Here is a 17,436-nt window from a genome sequence, read left to right as displayed (position 1 = left end):
TCTTTCTTCCTATAAACAACATGTATTCATATGCAGGGACCAGGTCTCTGAGAACAAAAAGCATATGTTCACGCCTTGCATATTTTTTGAATTATCCGGGTGTTTGGGAGTCTGTTTTTCCCTTCTGCTTTTTTCATGACAACAACTCAGCCAATCAGAGTCTATTGCCAACCCATCAGTACCCACTTCTCATGTAATATAAATTGTTGTGATCCTTTGAAATTTGGCATTCTTGGTGTTTGTCCTGATGAGTGCAAGATGAAAAGCTTCAGCAACTTGTCTCTCTTTTCAGCAAGATTCAAGTTCTTGTACTACCAAGCGACTGTTTAAAAGAAACAATACTGAATTAACAAGACAGAATAAATTAGAATGATAATGAAAGCTTAGCAGCAGAGGGTAATTGGTAACCATGAGGACAGGGAATGTGTTAGTGAGCCGGCTCCTCCATATGGTGAGACTGTGAGATACATACTGACTGCATTCCTGGGTTAGCCTGCGGGTGTGGCATTGATGGTGCTTTGTTGTCCTTGCAGGTGATCCATTGGAATTCTCCCAAGAAACTGCGGGTGAAAAACAAGCACGTGGAGTTTTTCCGGAATCTTTATCTGACGTTTCTGGAGTACGATGGGAATCTCCTGCGTCGGGAGCTGTTTGGCTGCCCCAGCGAGGTGGACAAGAACAGTCAAAACGTAAGTGTGGAGGAAGCCTTGAGAGCTTGCTGAAAGTGACCCAACATCAGTCAGTGCTGTTTGGCTGGGAAGTCTTTGGGTTCACTGGGAATGGTGTATGCCGAGGTGTCAGTGGGTAGCAGTCTCACCTCTCAAGTCCAGAAATCATAGGTTGAAGTCCAATTCCAGAAATGTGAGTACAGAATTCAAGCTGAGGCAGTGTGCACTGTCAGAGGTGCTGCCTTTCAGAGGAGAATTGTAAGGCGGGAAAGACAGCAGTCAATTTGCTCACAGCAATGGACCAATGCGCAGGCCATTCGTTTATGTGGGATAAACATTAGCCAGGACACTCATTTGCCAATTATTCTGCCCCCCTCCCCTCCCCATTTGATGTTGCGAATTTAGGAACTGTGGATGGAATTATTTCTCATTGTTTTGCAGTGTGTGTCAGCGGGCGGGAAAACCGGCAGTTTCCTCCACCGTGTTGCAGGCAACATAGAAACAAAATCCAAAAAAATGCCCTGCCAACAACTTAAGAAAAGATCCGATACAAAAAACGAAAAGTAGAACCGCCAACCCCCCAAACACTATCCCAACGTCCCCACCCCCTGGCACTGCTCGCCGTGTGTGCCGGACCTGTTGTGATTCACATCAGCACGTCCTCATGCTAACACGAATGAACAATCTAATGGGGGCGGAGAGGCGGGATTTCCCACAGCCGTCACCGATTCCACACCGCCCCCCTCCACCTCCGAAAATGGGAGCTGAAAATCCCCCACTGAGTTTTTCATTCCAAGGTCAAATTGTTAGAATAGATTGTTGATAACAGTGGTTCTAACTTTGTGAGGTGACCTAATCCCCACCTTCTGACACTGTGAATAGTCACTCGTTACTCTTACTCCCTGCTTTCTGTGTCACAGCCAGCTAGCAATCCATTCCATTCCTTGTCCCCAGACTCCACATGCCCTGACCATATTCATTAGTCTATTAAGCAATACCTTATCAAATGCCTTTTGAACAATCCAGATTTTTAACATCTACCAAATTATCCTTATATCTACTCTCTGTTACTTCAAACAATTCAATGAGGTTGATCAAGCAAGATTTTCCCTTTTGAAGTCCGTGCTGACAGTTTGTGATTATATTTTTGATTTTTAGCTATTCTTCCATTTTCTTTTTCCTCTTTTCCCCCTGTTGAGTTTCCAGGTCTGTAATTCACTAGACAAGTTCTGTTTCCCTTCTATAATCTGGGTATAATCTTAGCTACCTGCCTGTCCTCTAGCACTGCACCTTTGTCTAACGAATTACTAAGTATGTGCAATCATGTCTCTGCTATTTCTTTTTTAGATTATTTTAAAACACACAAATGCAATCTGTCCAAACCAGTGGGTTTTATCATCTTTCAGTTCGATTACTCTATTTAATGTTTCTCTTATTTTAATTATAAATGCAGTTATATCATTTCTAATCTCATTTTCTGAGGCCATGCCCAGGTGTCTCCCTGGTAAATACTGAATAAAGCAAAATAATGACTTACCATTTCCTTATCACTGCTGTGATTTTTATTTTATCCTGTCCATCCCTTAGTGGCCATCCAATTTTCTCTTTCTTATATGCCTGCCGAATATTCTATTATTTTGTTTTAGGTTCTTTGATATTTCAACATCGTAGTTCCTCTTTGACATTCAATTATTTTTTTGACATCTTCCCTAATCAATTCGGTGTCTCCCTGTAATGCTTTCCCCTGCTCTTTGACTCTTTCCTCTTACCCTCTTTAGTCATTTAACTTGGTAAGTTGATGATCAGGTCAATAAGTGCATGACAGACCTGCGCTGTCCAGTTAATTTCAAATCAACGAAAGAGGGGGCGACCTGATAGAAGTCTACAAGATTATGAGGGGCATGGACAGAGTGGATAGTCAGAAGCTTTTTCTCAGGGTGGAAGAATCAATTACTCGGGGGCATAGGTTTAAGGTGCAAGGGGCAAGGTTTAAAGGAGATGTACGAGGCAGATTTCTTTACACAGAGGGTGTTGGGTGCCTGGAACTTGCTGCCGGGGCAGGTAGTGGAAGCAGATATGAGAGTGACTTTTAAGGGGCATCTTGATAAATGCATGAATAGGCTGGGAATAGAGGGATATGGTCCCCGGAAGGGTAGGGGGTTTTAGTTAAGTCGGGCAACATGGTCAGTGCAGGCTGGGAGGGCCGAAGGGCCTGTTCCTGTGCTGTAATTTTCTTTGTTCTTTGAGATTTTCAAAGACCAGTTGTATAGCTGGGTCAATCACGTCCTCAATCTACAATCTGTCTGCTTTGCAGCTGGAACTCTCCTGGGATCAGTCATGATCTCATTGAATAACAGAGCAGACCTGATGGGCCAAATGGCCTACTTCTGCTCCGACGTCTTATGGATCAATATTTTGGCCTGGATTTTAGGGCCCTGTCCTGGCGGGAGATTTGGCGGCCCAGCCATAAGTCCAGTGCCGACTTGATGGGCCAAATGGCCTCTGTGATGCCTGGCCCCTTTAAGGGGCAATCTTCTGAGAGGGTCACATGACCCGGGCTGACCAATCAGGAACCAAGTTGGGGCTTCACTCCAGGTTGTCTGGGCTTATCCCAGCAGTTTTAGATCCTGGATGTGCGACTAAGCATCAAATCTGCATTAAGACCATAAGACCATAAGACATAGGAGCGGAAGTAAGGCCATTCGGCCCATCGAGTCCACTCCACCATTTAATCATGGTTGATTTCAACTCCATTTACCCGCTCTCTCCCCATAGCCCTTAATTCCTCGAGAAATCAAGAATTTATCAATTTCTGTCTTGAAGACGCTCAACGTCTCGGCCTCCACAGCCCTCTGTGGCAATGAATTCCACAGACCCACCACTCTCTGGCTGAAGAAATTTCTCCTCATCTCTGTTCTAAAGTGACTCCCTTTTATTCTAAGGCTGTGCCCCCGCGTCCTAGTCTCCCCTGTTAATGGAAACAACTTCCCTACTTCCATCCTATCTAAGCCGTTCATTATCTTGTAAGTTTCTATCAGATCTCCCCTCAACCTCCTAAACTCCAATGAATATAATCCCACGATCCTCAGACGTTCATCGTATGTCAGGCCTACCATTCCTGGGATCATCCGTGTGAATCTCCGCTGGACCCGCTCCAGTGCCAGTATGTCCTTCCTGAGGTGTGGGGCCCAAAATTGCTCACAGTACTCCAAATGGGGCCTAACCAGTGCTTTATTGCTCTGTATATAGTTGTTACTGTGAATAAATGTTCTTTGCTCATTAATAACTGGCGCAGGCAAGTTACTACTGCCTCCTTCAGTACCGTACAGATTCTGTAACTTTCAGTAGGACTGAAAATCCAGCCTATTATGTTTTAATGGGTTTTGCTTTTTTTTGCTTTATTTATTTTCATTGACCATTCTTGAAAGGCTGATCCCAGGATCTTGTGGCACATTCCACCAGCTGTGTACTGCGGAGAACAGTGCTTCACTCTGATAGTTTTGAATCCTCAACTACAAATACACTAGCTTGCACAGCCCCAAATCATTCTATGACGTACCCATTTCAGTTTCTGTAGCCTGGGTTTGAATTGGCTGAAAATAAAATAAAGCCTTGAAAGCCCAGGAAAAGTTTTGGTTTTTAACCCCCAACCCCCTGCCCATTACCCAGAGCGAATGCTACAGATGGAGAAGTGTGTGCAGGGTAGGGAGGAGGTCTTGTTGCAGCATCTTAAATCATCCACAATGAATCACAGCCATAATGCCTGCCCTGGAGCAGGGGCGCCTAATTTGAACGGTGAGACGAGTGGTCGTGGTGGTGCTGTCCTCTCATTGAAGAATGATGTGCTCTCGGGCTCGCGGGTTTCTGCCACGAGTCTTCATGTAACTGAACTGGCTGATTCTCGACCCACAGATCTTTAGGCAACTGGGGCAGGACGTCCCACGAGTGCAGGATTTGCTTCCTTCCCTTTCCTCCTCCTGCCCGGCTCTGCCTCAACGTTAAGACATTGGGACTCAAAACATGAGGCAGCTTGATGCACAAGTTCTCGTCATTCTGAATGATTGGTGGCGAATTTGGCCCAGCCACTAGTGTCAGTGCTGCTTAGAGAAGAACTTCTGTGTGTCTTTGAAGCATTGTCTTTGCACTTCCCCGGAACACTGACCATTTAAGCGTTGAGAAAACAGGACCTGATGGGGAAAATGGTTTTCAGTCCTCCAGACAGTCCATCCAAGTAGATTTTGCAGGAGATTTGTCTGATTATTTGTGGAGCTGGCTCCAAGAGCACCAGTACTTGTTTCACGGTCTTTCCATCAAATCTGGAAGATGTGGCGGAGATGCTGCTGAGAGAATTATTTGCCATTAACACACAGTCCAAGTCTCACTGCAGTATAGGAATGTGATGATGTCAAGCTTTGAGCACTAGAACGTCTATTGACTTGTAGAGGACTTTGTTGTCAAACACCTGCTGCCGAACCTTATAGAAGGCTGAACTAGCGCGTTTGATCTGTTGGATCCTATCGTCAATGGTTGCTTTTTGAGCGTGGCTGCTACGGCATGGGAAGTGTTCAACGTATATCTGAGTCTTCCTTCAACATCTGTGGGAGGTGAAATATTTAGCTGACTGGATATGGGTTGATATTTGAGGTTTATTTTGGTAATGTTCAAGGACAGGTCAGTTTAGTTTTTACACGGAGGCAACTGAGGTTAAAGAGTTTTCCATCCAGATGGTATTTAATATTGATGCCAGAGGGTGGTTGATCATTAATTATGGTGCTTAGCCAGCGTCAGGTAGATTATAAATATATGGGGGGCTATCACACACCTAGCTTGACCCTAGTCTGGAATTTGAAGGTGTCTTTTTCAGGTCTCCTACTCAAGACAGTTGCAGTCATATCATCATGAAGCAATTGCAGGATTGAGATGAAGTTTCTTGGACAATCAAATTTTGGGAGGATAAACCACAGAGCCTCACAATTTACTAAGTCAAATCCTTTGGTCTGATTGATGGATGCAGTGATAAACTCCTGATGTTGTTCTTGACATTTTTCTTGGATTTATTTGGCAACGAAGTCCATGTCAGAGGTTCCTCTGGAAAGTTTAAAGCCACACCTCGTCTCTGGGGGGATTTCCTCAGTCACAGGATGCAGGTGATTCAGGATGCTGCCGCTAAAATCTTCCTGCCGTTTGCGCTGGCAGGATCTTATGGTCCCGCCGATGCCACACCCTCGCCGTGAATTTCCCAATAGTGAGAGATAGATTCCCCTCATTGTCAATGGCGTGACCATCAGGTCCCACTGCCAGAGAGCAGTGCACTGCCTCTCACTGCCACGGAACACATCACAGAGGGGGTGGAAAATCTTATCCTGTGTGTTAGGATTTTTCCTGCTATTGACAATATGGAAATACCTTCCTAGTTTCCGCAATATGATTCATCTCCCTTCTTGAAGATCATTGCAGCTGTTGTATTCCTGAAATCAGGGGTACTGGATGGGTGGGCCAGGGTGAGGGTCAGTTATTATTCCTCCTAAATCCATAGGATAGTTGCATTGTGTTTTGATGTGAACAAAAAGGACTAGCTTTGAAGAGCTCACCTGGAATACCATCACTGCCACAGGCTTTGTTTTTCATCCATTTGATTGCTTGTTGCAGTTCTCCCATTATAATGGTTTATCCATTGGGCAGAGGGGATAGCCTGGAGCGTATCAGCTGCAACTATGGATTCATGGTTGAGATGTTGTTGAAAATGGCGTTGTCGAATGGCAATTGTTATCGTTAAGAACAGAAACACCTCTAAGTGAAGGGGGTCACCACCCCGACGTGGTGGAATGGCTTCTGCACTCCAGTGATTCCTTGAGTGATGCCATTGGGGAGTTCCTTGCTCCTGATAGGACCACTCAATGCCCACTTATTGAGGGGAAGATGCCAAACAAAGTGCAGTCCAAAACGTCCTCAGTGGCACAACTGGGTTGAAGCAAGCAGCGCCATTTTAACTTCTGGCCCACATGAAACCTAGCCCACAATCAGAGGCCCCTCCTGACCCAACAAAGAAGGCTTGGGCCTTCTCTTCCCTACACTTCCCTCCCTCCTCCTTGAGCCAAAATCCACGAAGAAACCCCTCTGCCATTGCCCCCATTCCCTCACTGAACCGGAGTTAAAATTAGGCCTGTAGTTTTCTCAATTTGCTTCCACCTCCAAACTGGATAGGAAAATGAGGAAGAAAATCATAAACTTAACTTGAGGCAAAGAAAGGATTGGTTTAATTTCAAAAGGGTGAAATTGGAAGGTTAAGGCAAGCAGAAATTATAGTTTTAATTTCAGTGTGAAAGTGAATCCCAGCAACTGCGAGCAGCTTTATTGCTGTGATATTCATGTTCAGTGCAGCATCGGAGTGTGTGAGCTATAAACATACAAAAACCGTGGGTTCCGGAGATAGTGTTATACAGGGCCTGAAAACATACAGCACTCTATTGATTTGTTTAAAAGTATTATTGAACTCAGGTCTTTAAAAAAAAAACTGGAATTCGGAATAAAAGAGGTGAGAGGAAGTGACAGTGAAACAGATTACAGGAAGACAGGGTGAAAGAGATTGCTGGAAGTGACCATGACATTGGCTGGAGTCATACTCAGCGTAAAGAAAGATGATATCCCAGGACATTGCTGCAGGAGTTCCTCAGCTTGGTGCACAAGACCAACCATCTTCAGCTGCTTCATCTATGCTCTTCCAACGTTGGACGTAGGGATTCTCATTGATTGGAACTGAACACTGCAATCATCACAAATCTCCAGATAATTAGTTTGTGCTCACATGCAACCAAATGTAAAATACATTCAGGCTTCGGATGATAAGAGGCAACTATACTTTTGCCAAGAAATGACCACCTCCAACAAGAGAGAATCTAACTTCTCCCCTTGACGTTCAACGGCATTACCATCACTGAATCTCCCACCATCAACAACCTGGAGTCACCAGTGACCAGAAATTAACTTGACCAGTCATATAGATGCTATGGCTACAAGAGTACATTAATGGTTGGGAATTCTGCAGTGAGTAACTCACTTCCTGACTCCCTAAAGCCTGTCCACCATCTACAAGGCAAATGTCAGGAGTGTCATGGAATACTCTGCACTTGCCTGGATGAAGGCAGCTCCAACAACACTCAAGTTCAGCATTATCCAGGACAAAGCAGCCCGGTAGATCAACACCCCATCCCGCCCACTTATGTCTTCATTCCCCCCAACACCGATGCACAATGGGAACAGTGTGTACCATCTACAAGATACACTGCCAACAATACACCAAGGTTTCTTCAACAGCACCTTGCAAACCTGCAAAATCCATCACCTAAAAGAACAACAGACACATGGGAATACCACCAACTGCAAACGGTACTCCAAGTCACTCACCATCCTCACTCAGAACTATATCGCCATTCCTTCACTGTCATTGGATCAATATCCTGCTCCTACTTAGGGATTGCAACATGTGGGAGCTTGTGGACTTCAGGGTCTGTCCAAAGCAAACACAGCTGGAGTAAATGCCTCCATCTCCAGCCATTGAGCTGGAACATGACTTGGAGACTCTTCAACGATGAATGAAGGTGGAGCAGTATCTGGGATGTTTGCTTCAGACTTCGGTGATACTCCAGGAAGAGGTACATGCTCATAATGGGTTTGGAGTGACCGATAGAGTATAGAGTAAGGGAAACCCGGGTAAGATAGCCCATGAGATTCTACAGAAACTGATCCTATTCCAGACCTGTAAGGATAAAAGCGGAGACTTCCAGAATGAGAAGCATGACACCGCAAAGCAGGCAGCTTGCCAAAGTGGGCAGGAGGGTTAGCCGCATAAACGTAATGTAGTGGTGGTGGGGGATTCAATAATTACTGCAGCATCTTTGTAAGCAGGATCGAGAGTTCCACATGGTATATTGCCAACCCAGTGCCAGGGTGAATGACATCTTGAAGCGGCTTAAAAGGAAGGGCGAGGATCCATTCATTGCGACCCATGTTGGGACCAACAACATAGGGAAGATTGGACAAGAGGTCCTCTTCGGAGAATGCCCGGAACTAGGAGCTAAATTAAAAGACAGGACCGCAAGCTTTAATATCTCTGGATTATTACCTGTGTCACTTGCAAATTGTTTTAAGAATAAGCAGATAAGCGAGGAGAACCCATGGCTGAAAGAATGGTGTGAGAAAGAATGGCTTAATTCCATAGGCCACCTGTACTGAGATGGGGAGGAAGGACTGATGGGATGAGATCCACTTGAATCAGGCTGGGACCAGGGTTCTAGAGAAAAAGACAATACACACAAACATGGAGCAGGAGTAGGCCATTCGGCCCCTCGAGCCTGCTCCACCATTTACTAAGATCATATTTTATCTGATTGAAACCTCAAATCTGCATCCAGCCTAACCTCAATAATCTATCACCCCCTTACTTACCAAGAATCTAACCACTTCTGTCTTAAAAATATTTAAAGACTCTTCCTTAGAAAGTGGTGGAAACAGAGGTCCAAAGACTCACGACTCTCAGAAAGAAAGAAATTCACCTGTCTGCCTCCATTTTAAATGGGTCACCCCTTTTTTTTCAAAGGTGACCCCAAGTACTAGATCCTGCCACGAGAGGAAACATTTTCTCCATATATACACCCTGTCAAGACCCCTCAGGATCTTGTATGTTTCGCTCAAGTTGCTTCTTACTGTTCTAAACTCCAGCGGATACAAGACTAGTCTGCCTAACTTCCCTCAAAAGACAACCCAACCATTTCCAGGTCTCATAAAAACTTCTCTGAGCTGCTCCCAATAGGATGGTCACAAGGACTTTAAACTATGAAATGGAGGGCACAGATGGAAAAGGTACCATAAATAATACTTGAAAAGAAATGAGAGCAAAGAGAGTGGATTAACAGTTCAGACTTTATGCACAAGGTACTACAAATAAAGGGAAATTAAAAGATGTAAAATAAATGAATTCAGAGAGAGAATTAAGAAACATATGAGAAATGTATTAGATCAGAAGGACAAGATAGACCCAAATAAGTGTTCTTTATACTGTTGCACGGGGTATAAGTAACAAATAGAATGAATTCCAGCCAGACATTTAACTTTATGGGTATGAAATGATAGCAGTAATGGAGACATGACTGCAAAGTGGTCAAAATTGGGAACTAAATAGCAGATAATGAGAAATAAGCAGGCAGTGGAGATTTTCTGGTTAGGATTAAGAAATAGGAAAGGACTTATGACTATCGTGGGAGTTGTGTATTGACATTCCAGTCGAAGAGATGGAGTGGCAGATTTTATAAACATAGGGACTGTTCATGGATGCAGTAAAGGCAGACTGGTTTTAATCGAGGATTTTACTTTCATGTCGAATGGGATAAGTAAATGCATGTTAGAAAGGGTTGTACAGGCTAGTTTTCTTCAGCTTTGGGCAAAATCGTGTTGAGGCATCAGGGGATCACTCGCTGGAAAACCAGCAAGGGACCTGTGCTGCCTCCTTTTGGGAAGGCCCACTGAACCACAAGCCATTTGGGCAGTAGCAAGGCCACTGGCAGACTTCTCCCTGGAGTGGGGGGGGATCAGAAATCTTGTCTACCAAGAACTGCTAGCTAATCAGAGATCAGCAGCTCTTGTGCTCAGCAGCACCACTGGGGTGGTGGTGGCTGCTGCTGGAACAACAGGCACCGAAGTCCAAGGTTCAACCAAGGTCACATGAGGTGGGCAGTTTTGCAGGTTTGGAGTCACAGGGAGAGTAGTACAAGGGGATTAGCAGCAAGGTGGCTGTCAGTGTGCCTCTCCTTCCTGACGAAAGTCCCTCAATCAAACACTGAGTGCTTTTGATAAGGAACCCCCTTCCCAGCCCAGAAGATGACAAGTAGCCCATAGTGTTTTAGTTGTCATGCACACTGAATGGTGACAGACACACCTGCTGCTGGGTTAATACTAAAGGTAGCAGGATCAGGTCCTTATGTGGTCGTTAATTGACCACTTAATGACCTCAGTTGGTGGCAGGTGGACTATGGGCCTTTCTGACAAGAATTTAATTTGGGCAGAGGCAGGAAAGCAGCGGGGTTCTGCTGTGCCAGTGTCCCACCAAAATACATGCCCTACTCGCCTCCAAGCTCACCAACACCGAGAACCCAAGATGGCTGCACGTAGTCAGCTGAGCCGACAAGCAGGAAGGCCATATTAGATTTCATCATGAACAACGAGCCAGATTTAGCCAACAGCCAAGCAGTATGTGAAATCCTATTTCATCACAATTATGATATGATCAAGTTAAATGTAGCGCCGAAAGCAACAACTAAGGTTCGAGATTCAGGTACAGTTGATTTCAATAGACTGAAACAGAGACTGTCACAGTAAACCAGACAGATCTGTTCATGGGTCAAACAACAGAAGAGCAGTAGGTGGTGTCCTAAAAAGGACTTAACATGACACAGAACCAATTTATATCCCTCAGGGAAAAGTGCTGTATTTACCAAAGAAGACAGTAACGGACAACCAAAACTAAAACAATGCAAAAAAAAAGCCCAGATCCTGGCAAATGAGAAAGATACAAAGAGAGGCAAAAATGAACAGCAAGAACTACAAAAGAGTATATGGGACGAAACCTGCTAGAGATATTAAACCAAATAGTTTTGCAATATCACTAGGAAAAGAGGATGATCAGAGTAATGATCCTTGCAAAAGGATAATGGTGATATTGTCAATAAAAATAAGGAAATGGGGGAGTATGTTCGATAATTAGAGGAAAAGATACATTAGACATCACAGGAACTATTATTGAATTGGGGCATCAACAAAATTAATGGATATGATTCTCCGATCTCCGTACCCGCCCCACTGCCAGCAAGAATTTCGTACTCAGCCAAAATTCCATTCACTGCAGCGGCACTGGAGAATCCCAGCCGTGGGCAAGCTCAGAGATTTCCGGCGAAGATAAACAAAATAATTGTAATAAGGAAAATAATAACGGTAAACTGTGACAAATCCCAAAGATCAGATGATTTCTGTCCCAAGGTTTTAGAGGAAGATGACACGTGACAGATACTCTACCATTACTCCAACTAAATTATAGTTAATGTCACTGGACCACTAATCCAGAGACCCAGGTTCTTGCTCTTGGGACACGGGTTCAAATCCCACCACAGCAGTTGGTGGATTTAAATTCAATTCGTAACTCTGGAAATTGAAACCTAGGGGGCGATTTCCCAAAAGTGCTGAATTGGCGGGAAAACTGTTCTAGATCGCAACAGTTCAGCTTCTCACCTGAATCTCCACACACTGTGCATTGCAGAGGTCCCAGTCGTGAATCTCATTAAAAACCCAGGGGGGCGGAGCCTGTTCATGCTGGGGTTTGACAGTTCTGGAACTCTGTGCATGCGCAGTGGCCCCAAACTGTTAAACTCCTGTTTGTTGGCCAACCCAATCGCTGGCCAGCCCGGGACCCTCGCAGTACTGCCCCTCCAGTCACCCCACAGCCCGATCGCGGCTTCCACAGCAATTCCCAGGCCAAACCTGACCCCCCCTCCCCGGTCCCAGAGTGTCCCAAAACCCAGGCTCCACCTCCCAGCAATGGCAATTCCCCCATCCCCCTCACCCTGGCAGATGTCCCCCTCCGCCCCGCCCCCCCCACTCCCCAGCAAACCACCAGCCCCAATCGCTGCCTTCCCTCCATCCCAAACCGATGCCATTGCAGAGATGCAGTGGGAACCCCACCCCCATCAATCGTACCTAGGCCCCGCCCCATTGGCACTGCCTGATGCCTGGTGGGCAGTGCCGAGGCACTACCCCCCACCCCCCCGGTACCTGACCCCCGGGGGGCCCCAATTACCCTCCTCCATTCCGGCAGGGTCTCCCACTCGCTCCCCGAACATGGGGAGCTAGTCTGAACCCCGCCGGAATGAAGTACTCCTGGCAGAGTGGGAGATTCGATCGGGACCTGTAACAAATAGATTTTAAAAAGATTCAAATTACTTACCTGCCTTCCCGCCGGTTTCCAGCGTGGTCTGGCCGGCGACTGCTCGCCAGCTCTGGGACATGCGCATGTGTTCCCGGACATGCACAAATCCCCATTCAAGGCCGCAGACGCGCATCTCCCGGTGGGACACAAAGAACAAAGAACAGTACAGCACAGGAAACAGGCCCTTCGGCCCTCCAAGCCTGTGCCGCTCCTTGGTCCAACCAGACCAATCGTTTGTATCCCTCCATTCCCAGGCTGCTCACGTGACTATCCAGGTAAGTCTTAAACGATGTCAGCGTGCCTGCCTCCACCACCCTACTTGGCAGCGCATTCCAGGCCCCCACCACCCTCTGTGTAAAAAACATCCCTCTGATATCTGAGTTATACTTCGCCCCTCTCACCTTGAGCCCGTGACCCCTCGTGATCGTCACCTCCGACCTGGGAAAAAGCTTCCCACTGTTCACCCTATCTATCCCCTTCATAATCTTGTACACCTCTATTAGATCTCCCCTTATTCTCCGTCTTTCCAGGGAGAACAACCCCAGTCTACTCAATCTCTCCTCATAGCTAAGACCCTTCATACCAGGCAACATCCTGGTAAACCTTCTCTGCACTCTCTCCAATGCCTCCACGTCCTTCTGGTAGTGCGGCGACCAGAACTGGACGCAGTACTTCAAATGTGGCCTAACCAGCATTCTATACAGCTGCATCATCAGATTCCAGCTTTTATACTCTATACCCCGTCCTATAAAGGCAAGCATACCATATGCCTTCTTCACTACCTTCTCCACCTGTGTTGCCACCTTCAAGGATTTGTGGACTTGCACACCTAGGTCCCTCTGTGTTTCTATACTCCTGATGACTCTGCCATTTATTGTATAACTCCTCCCTACATTATTTCTTCCAAAATGCATCACTTTGCATTTATCCGGATTAAACTCCATCTGCCACCTCTCCGCCCAATTTTCCAGCCTATCTATATCCTGCTGTATTGCCCGACAATGCTCTTCGCTATCCGCAATTCCAGCCATCTTCATGTCATCCGCAAACTTGCTGATTACACCAGTTACACCTTCTTCCAAATCATTTATATATATCACAAATAGCAGAGGTCCCAGTACAGAACCCTGCGGAACACCACTGGTCACAGACCTCCAGCCGGAAAAAGACCCTTCGACCACTACCCTCTGTCTCCTATGGCCAAGCCAGTTCTCCACCCATCTAGCCACTTCTCCTTGTATCCCATGAGCCTTAACCTTCTTAACCAACCTGCCATGTGGGACTTTGTCAAATGCCTTACTGAAATCCATATAGACGACATCCACGGCCCTTCCTTCATCAACCGTTTTTGTCACTTCCTCAAAAAACTCCACCAAATTTGTAAGGCACGACCTCCCTCTTACAAAACCATGCTGTTTGTCACTAATGAGATTGTTCCGTTCTAAATGCACATACATCCTGTCTCTAAGAATCCTCTCCAACAACTTCCCTACCACGGACGTCAAGCTCACCGGCCTATAATTTCCTGGGTTATCCCTGCTACCCTTCTTAAACAAGGGACCACATTCGCTATCCTCCAATCCTCAGGGACCTCACCCGTGTCCAAAGAAGCGACAAAGATTTCCGTCAGAGGCCCAGCAATTTCACCTCTCGTCTCCCTGAGCAGTCGAGGATAGATGCCATCAGGCCCTGGGGCTTTGTCAGTTTTAATGTTCCCTAAAAAACCTAACACTTCCTCTCTTGTAATGGAGATTTTCTCTAACGGGTCAACACCTCCCTCCAAGACACTCCCGGTTAACACGCCCCTCTCCTTCGTGAATACCGATGCAAAGTATTCATTTAGGATCTCCCCTATTCCCTTGGGTTCTAAGCATAATTCCCCTCCTTTGTCCCTGAGAGGTCTGATTTTCTCCCTGACAACTCTTTTGTTCCTAACGTATGAATAGAATGCCTTAGGATTCTCCTTAATCCTGCCTGCCAAGAACATTTCATGACCTCTTTTTGCCCTTCTAACTCCCCGTTTGAGTTCTTTCCTACTCTCTCTGTATTCCTCCAGAGCTCCATCTGTTTTCAGTTGCCTGGACTTAACGTACGCCTCCCTTTTAATTTTAATCAGATCCTCAATTTCCCTGGTTATCCACGGCTCTCGAATCCTACCTTTCCTATCTTTCCTTTTTACAGGCACATGCCTATCCTGCAGCCTTATCAATAGTTCCTTAAAAGACTCCCACATGCCAGACGCGGACTTACCCTCGAACATCCTCTCCCAATCAACATCCACCAATTCCTGCCTAATCCGGCTATAGTCAGCCTTCCCCCAATTTAGCACCCTGCCCGTAGGACAGCACTCATCCTTGTCCATTACTATCCTAAAGTTAACAGAGTTGTGGTCACTATTTGCCACATGTTCCCCTACCGAAACTTTGACGACCTGACCGGGCTCATTTCCCAGAACTAGGTCCAGTATAGCCCCCTCTCTAGTCGGGCTATCTACATACTGTTCCAAAGAACCTTCCAGTACGCATTTTACAAATTCCTCCCCGTCCGGACCCCCAGCTCTAAGCACTTTCCAGTCTGTGCCAGGGAAATTAAAGTCCCCCACTACAACAACCCTATTTTTTCTGCACCTATCCAGAATCTCCTGACATATCCTTTCCTCCACTTCCCGTGGGCTGTTGGGTGGTCTGTAGTACACCCCCAGCATAGTGACTGCACCCTTCCTGTTTCTGAGTTCCACCCACAGCGACTCAGTACATGACCCCTCTAAGTTGTCTACCCTCTGCACCGCGGTAATATGCTCCTTAACTAATATCGCTACTCCCCCACCTTTTTTAGCCCCTCCTCTGTCTCGCCTAAAACACTTATGCCCTGGAATATTCAGCTGCCAGTCCTGTACTTTTAACCAAGTTTCCGTCACCGCAACCACATCCAAATTCCGCATAAGCATTAAGGCCCTAAGTTCGTCTGTTTTACCCGTTACGCTCCTCGCATTGAAGCAGATGCACTCCAGACCTCCAGGCCCACTCAGGTCATCCTCCTCCAGAGTGCTCCTCTTCTTAGCTAGCCTTGCCCTGGCCCCCAGCTCAACCCCAGCCTCAGTATTTACTGACCTACTGTTTTGTTCCCCACCCCCCTGCCACACTAGTTTAAATCCTGCCGAAACACTCTAGCAAAACTCCCAGCCAGGATATTTGCTCCCTTCCAGTTAAGGTGTAACCCATCCTTTCTGTACAGTTGCCATCCTGACTTGAAGATTTCCCAGTTATCTATGAATTTAAAACCCTCCCTCTTGCACCAGTCCTTTAGCCACTCGTTCAACTGTAGAATCTCCCTGTTCCGAGCCTCACTTGCACTAGACACCGGGAGCAGTCCAGAGATAAGACCATAAGACCATAAGACATAGGAGCGGAAGTAAGGCCATTCGGCCCATCGAGTCCACTCCACCATTCAATCATGGTTGATTTCAACTCCATTTACCCGCTCTCTCCCCATAGCCCTTAATTCCTCGAGAAATCAAGAATTTATCAATTTCTGTCTTGAAGACACTCAACGTCTCGGCCTCCACAGCCCTCTGTGGCAATGAATTCCACAGACCTACCACTCTCTGGCTGAAGAAATTTCTCCTCATCTCTGTTCTAAAGTGACTCCCTTTTATTCTAAGGCTGTGCCCCCGCATCCTAGTCTCCCCTGCTAATGGAAACAACTTCCCTATGTCCATCCTATCTAAGCCGTTCATTATCTTGTAAGTCTCTATCAGATCTCCCCTCAACCTCCTAAACTCCAATGAATATAATCCCACGATCCTCAGACGTTCATCGTATGTCAGGCCTACCATTCCTGGGATCATCCATGTGAATCTCCGCTGGACCCGCACCAGGGCCAGTATGTCCTTCCTGAGGTGTGGGGCCCAAAATTGCTCACAGTATTCCAAATGGGGCCTAACCAGTGCTTTATAAAGCCTCAGAAGTACATCCCTGCTTTTGTATTCCAAGCCTCTTGAGATAAATGACAACATTACATTTGCTTTCTTAATTACGGACTCAACCTGCAAGTTTACCTTTAGAGAATCCTGGACTAGGACTCCCAAGTCCCTTTGCACTTTAGCATTATGAATTTTGTCACCGTTTAGAAAATAGTCCATGCCTCTATTCTTTTTTCCAAAGTGCACAACCTCGCACTTGCCCACGTTGAATTTCATCAGCCACTTCTTGGACCACTCTCCTAAACTGTCTAAATCTTTCTGCAGCCTCCCCACCTCCTCAATACTACCTGCCCCTCCACCTATCTTTGTATCATCGGCAAACTTGGCCAGAATGCCCCCAGTCCCGTCGTCTAGATCATTAATATATAAAGAGAACAGCTGTGGCCCCAACACTGAACCCTGCGGGACACCACTTGTCACCGGTTGCCATTCTGAGAAAGAACCTTTTATCCCAACTCTCTGCCTTCTGTCTGACAGCCAATCGTCAATCCATGTTAGTACCTTGCCTCGAATACCATGGGCCCTTATTTTACTCAGCAGTCTCCCGTGAGGCACCTTGTCAAAGGCCTTTTGGAAGTCAAGATAGATAACATCCATTGGCTCTCCTTGGTCTAACCTATTTGTTATCTCTTCAAAGAACTCTAACAGGTTTGTCAGGCACGACCTCCCCTTACTAAATCCATGCTGACTTGTCCTAATCCGACCCTGCACTTCCAAGAATTTAGAAATCTCATCCTTAACGATGGATTCTAGAATTTTGCCCACAACTGAGGTTAGGCTAATTGGCCTATAATTTTCCATCTTTTTTCTTGTTC

General features: G+C 46.1%; 1 protein-coding gene across 3 annotated transcripts in view; it reads left to right on the top strand.

The window, feature by feature from the left end:
* Nucleotides 1-17,436, top strand: part of LOC144498711 (xylosyl- and glucuronyltransferase LARGE1) — a 436,258-nt gene that overhangs the window by 393,341 nt on the left and 25,481 nt on the right. For all 3 annotated transcript variants that reach the window (XM_078220258.1, XM_078220260.1, XM_078220259.1), the window contains one exon: nucleotides 534-689. In XM_078220258.1, coding sequence (XP_078076384.1) covers nucleotides 534-689 — 156 coding nt within the window. The remainder of the gene's footprint in view (nucleotides 1-533; nucleotides 690-17,436) is intronic.

Source organism: Mustelus asterias, chromosome 9 (genome assembly GCF_964213995.1).
Source record: "Mustelus asterias chromosome 9, sMusAst1.hap1.1, whole genome shotgun sequence".
NCBI classification, from domain to species: Eukaryota; Metazoa; Chordata; class Chondrichthyes; order Carcharhiniformes; family Triakidae; genus Mustelus; species Mustelus asterias.
The sequence above is the reverse complement of the archived record's forward strand: the minus strand, read 5'-3'. Positions and strand labels throughout refer to the sequence as shown.